The 3631-nt window shown below is 44.7% G+C and overlaps 1 protein-coding gene across 1 annotated transcript; it reads right to left on the bottom strand.

Moving 5' to 3' along the window:
• On the bottom strand, window positions 1–3631 carry LOC142842311 (olfactory receptor 4X2-like). Its single transcript, XM_075959129.1, has 2 exons — window positions 2864–3631; window positions 1–162 (listed from the first exon to the last, which is right to left on the bottom strand). The coding sequence occupies exons 1-2, from the start codon at window positions 3629–3631 to the stop codon at window positions 1–3; spliced, it is 930 nt and encodes a 309-aa protein (XP_075815244.1).

The following is a 3631-nucleotide window of genomic DNA, read 5'->3' as shown; positions in this document are numbered from 1 at the left end:
CTATTTCTCATCTACTTTGATTGTCCTGATCCATAGAGTCTTCATGGCTTTCTTCACTTCCGCATTTCTCAGGGAGTAGATGACAGGGTTGAGGAGGGGAGTTATCACTGTGTAGAACACAGCTACCATCTTGTCTATAGGCAGTGTAGCAGAAGGTCTCATGTAGTAATAGGGGCGGCGGCAGGGTTGCGTCCCCAAACACCCCAGCCGCCTGCCCTGCCCGGCTAGCTTATGCCCCAAATAATTACACACAAACTGTATTCATTTAAACACTGCTCTGGCCCATTTCTAATCATCTGTGTAGCGCCCCTAGGTGCGCTTACCGGGAAGATTCTAGCCTAAGTCCATCTTGGGTCAGAGCTTCATAGCGTGCGTCTTCCCTGGAGCAGGTAGCATGGCGTCTCTCCTGCGTCTGCTCCGGAGAGCAGAGCTGTGGAGTCTGACCTCACTTCCTCTTCCTCCCAGCCTTCCCTTCTGTTTACTCCACCCACCTAAGGGTGGGCCTATCAAATGGGCCTAGCAGTTTCTTTATTGCTTAAACAATGAAATCAACAGATTGATATATGACACTCCCCCATCACTTCCCCTTTTTCTGTTTAAACAAAAAAGAAAGGCTTTAACTTCAACCTAGCAAAATTACATATAACAAAACAGTTATCAAGTAAAAGTTACATCAGAAACATTTATACATATAACAAAATTGACCGTAAATCTCTATCAATAAAGCAAAATCTATACTAATGCAAATTATTCATGTCTATATCATATCCCCCTTTAAATGTAAAAGAACATTTATAAACTATATTTGGGAACATGGGCGCAGTTTTTTCTCTCCAAACTGCTTCCTGCTGAATGGGGGCGTCGTTAATGATTTTAGGGTGTAACCTGTGTGCCAGGTTTATCTCAGTTGGCAGTTGAGCAAGGCAATTTTCTGAAGATGTTCACAGCAACCCTTCAGGAGGACGTGGTCCATCATACCAAATCGGAATAGAAGAAATCCATAGAGTCTCATCCTCTGTGAAAACAAAAGAAGACTCTCTCCAAAGCATCATATCCTTAGACCCAAATTCTGAAATCGTAATACCCTTATATCCATTCTGGTTTAGCTTGGCAGCCCATGTAATGAAATGTCTCTCTGTACTTAGCTCCTTCACAGTCAAAAATTTGAAAGAAAACACAATAATACAAAGAATCCAGACTCTCTGTGAATTTTTCATCTTTACGCGGCTTATTTTTACTCTATCACTTTACTTTATTCTGTCTCTTTAAAGACTTTACCTTTTTTTTTTTTAAACCATTAACTTTATTCTCTATATTCTTTTTCTTCTCTCTTCCAAGCCTACGTATATTCATCCAACAGTGTGATTCATTTAGTGGTCTGAATCTGTCCTATTGTGAATCTGCAATTTTTTACTATCCAGGAGCACTTTTGATTTGCGCCTTTAAATCACTAGGCGCTTAAGAATCTAAGCTGCGACATTTCTAGATTAACTTTTTGCTTTTTGAGTGTATATCTTTGACCTGTAGACCAGGCTGTCTTTGAACTCTCAGAGATCCGCCTGTCTCTGCCTCCCAGGCATTGGGATTAAAGGTGTTTGCTCCTACACCTTGAACTCAGAGATCTGTTCGTCTCTGCCTTCTAGGCACTGGGATTAAAGGCGTGTGCTACCATACCTTGAAGTCACAGAGGTCTATCTCCCTCTGCCTCCCAAGTGTTGGGATTAAAGGTGTGTACTAGGACACACAACAACTCTCTTCCTTTTTCTGTTTTTTGCTTTAAGAACTTCAACTTTCAGCTTGCATATATTTTTAACACACTTTAAACCATTCAGAAATGGTTTAAATCTGTCTTTGAATCTCTCTTTACTGTATATCTCTCTTTTTCTGACCACAAGAGCCTTTACTTTACCAAGCAATATCAGTAGGACTAAAGGCGTGGCTTTGCCAGCTAGATCCAGTCCATTCCTTAGCTTTCCAGCCTCATGGCGGATATACAGGCTGCAGCCATGTTTATAGCCACACCTGGCATTTCAAGGTCCCTGCCAGCCAGCGAGCTACAACAGACAATACTCAAGTCCTCTCTCGGTAGCCGGCCCTCCTGCCTCAAACAGTCAGAGTTTGCCCTGGCAGGATGGCCCAGAAAGCCGGCATTTTTAAACGGCACAGCTTTTTTCCTGCTACGGCTGTAAACCGAAAAGCATGTGTTCAGCTTTTCATCAACACTGTTTAAGTGTTTCGTGGCAGGACCTCTTAATGAGCTGCAGGCTTTGCAGCTAAAGCTGAGTCAGGAAGCCTCTCTTATATGAGAGCACTTGCTTGCCTCTAGCAAGCAGAGCAGACCCAAGAAATTGCCATAAGAAACATGCTTTACTCTATTCTTTTCCAAGCTTTCTCAGGCTTTCTGTGGACTCAGTTAGCCACACGTCTGGGCGTCATTTGTAGTAATAGGGGCGGCGGCAGGGTTGCGTCCCCAAACACCCCAGCCGCCTGCCCTGCCCGGCTAGCTTATGCCCCAAATAATTACACACAAACTGTATTCATTTAAACACTGCTCTGGCCCATTTCTAATCATCTGTGTAGCGCCCCTAGGTGCGCTTACCGGGAAGATTCTAGCCTAAGTCCATCTTGGGTCAGAGCTTCATAGCGTGCGTCTTCCCTGGAGCAGGTAGCATGGCGTCTCTCCTGCGTCTGCTCCGGAGAGCAGAGCTGTGGAGTCTGACCTCACTTCCTCTTCCTCCCAGCCTTCCCTTCTGTTTACTCCACCCACCTAAGGGTGGGCCTATCAAATGGGCCTAGCAGTTTCTTTATTGCTTAAACAATGAAATCAACAGATTGATATATGACACTCCCCCATCAGTCTCATGTAGATGAAAACACAGGGACCAAAGAACAATATAACTACAGTGACATGGGACCCACAGGTGGAAAGGGCTTTGCACCGCCCCTCAGAGCTTTGAGTCCTCAGATGAAACAAGATAACCACATAGGATGCTAAGAGGACCACAAAACTGATCACAGACAGTGTTCCCCCATTGGCAACAATTAGCAGACCGATGAGGAAAGTGTCTGAGCAGGCAAGTTTAAGCACAGGAAGCAAGTCACAGAAATAATGGTCAATGACATTGGGGCCACAGTAAGGTAAGTCGAAGATAAGAAGGATCTGGGCAAAGGAATGCACAAAGCCTCCCATCCACTCTGTTCCCACAAGGACGGCACACACCTGTCTGTTCATGATACTGGTGTAGTGCAGGGGCTTGCAGATGGCCACATAGCGGTCATAGGCCATCACCGTGAGCAGGAAAATCTCAGCGCCACCAAAAAAATGCATGAAGAAAAGCTGTGTCATGCAGCCCCATACAGATATGGATTTCTTCTGAGCTAGGAGATCAAAGATGAGTTTGGGCACTGTTGTAGAGGAGTAGCAGATCTCCACAAAGGAGAGGCAGCCAAGAAAGAAGTACATGGGAGATTCAAGACTTCTGCTGGCTGCGACAGTGACCACCATGAGGAGATTCCCAAGAACAATGGCTGTGTACAAGAGCAGAAATATCACAAAGCAAACTCTCTGTACCTCTTGACTGGGAGAGAGTCCCAGAAAAATGAACTCAGTTACATTGTGTATGTTAGCCAT

Source organism: Microtus pennsylvanicus, unplaced genomic scaffold (assembly GCF_037038515.1).
Source record: "Microtus pennsylvanicus isolate mMicPen1 unplaced genomic scaffold, mMicPen1.hap1 Scaffold_53, whole genome shotgun sequence".
Classification (NCBI taxonomy): domain Eukaryota; kingdom Metazoa; phylum Chordata; class Mammalia; order Rodentia; family Cricetidae; genus Microtus; species Microtus pennsylvanicus.
The sequence above is the reverse complement of the archived record's forward strand: the minus strand, read 5'-3'. Positions and strand labels throughout refer to the sequence as shown.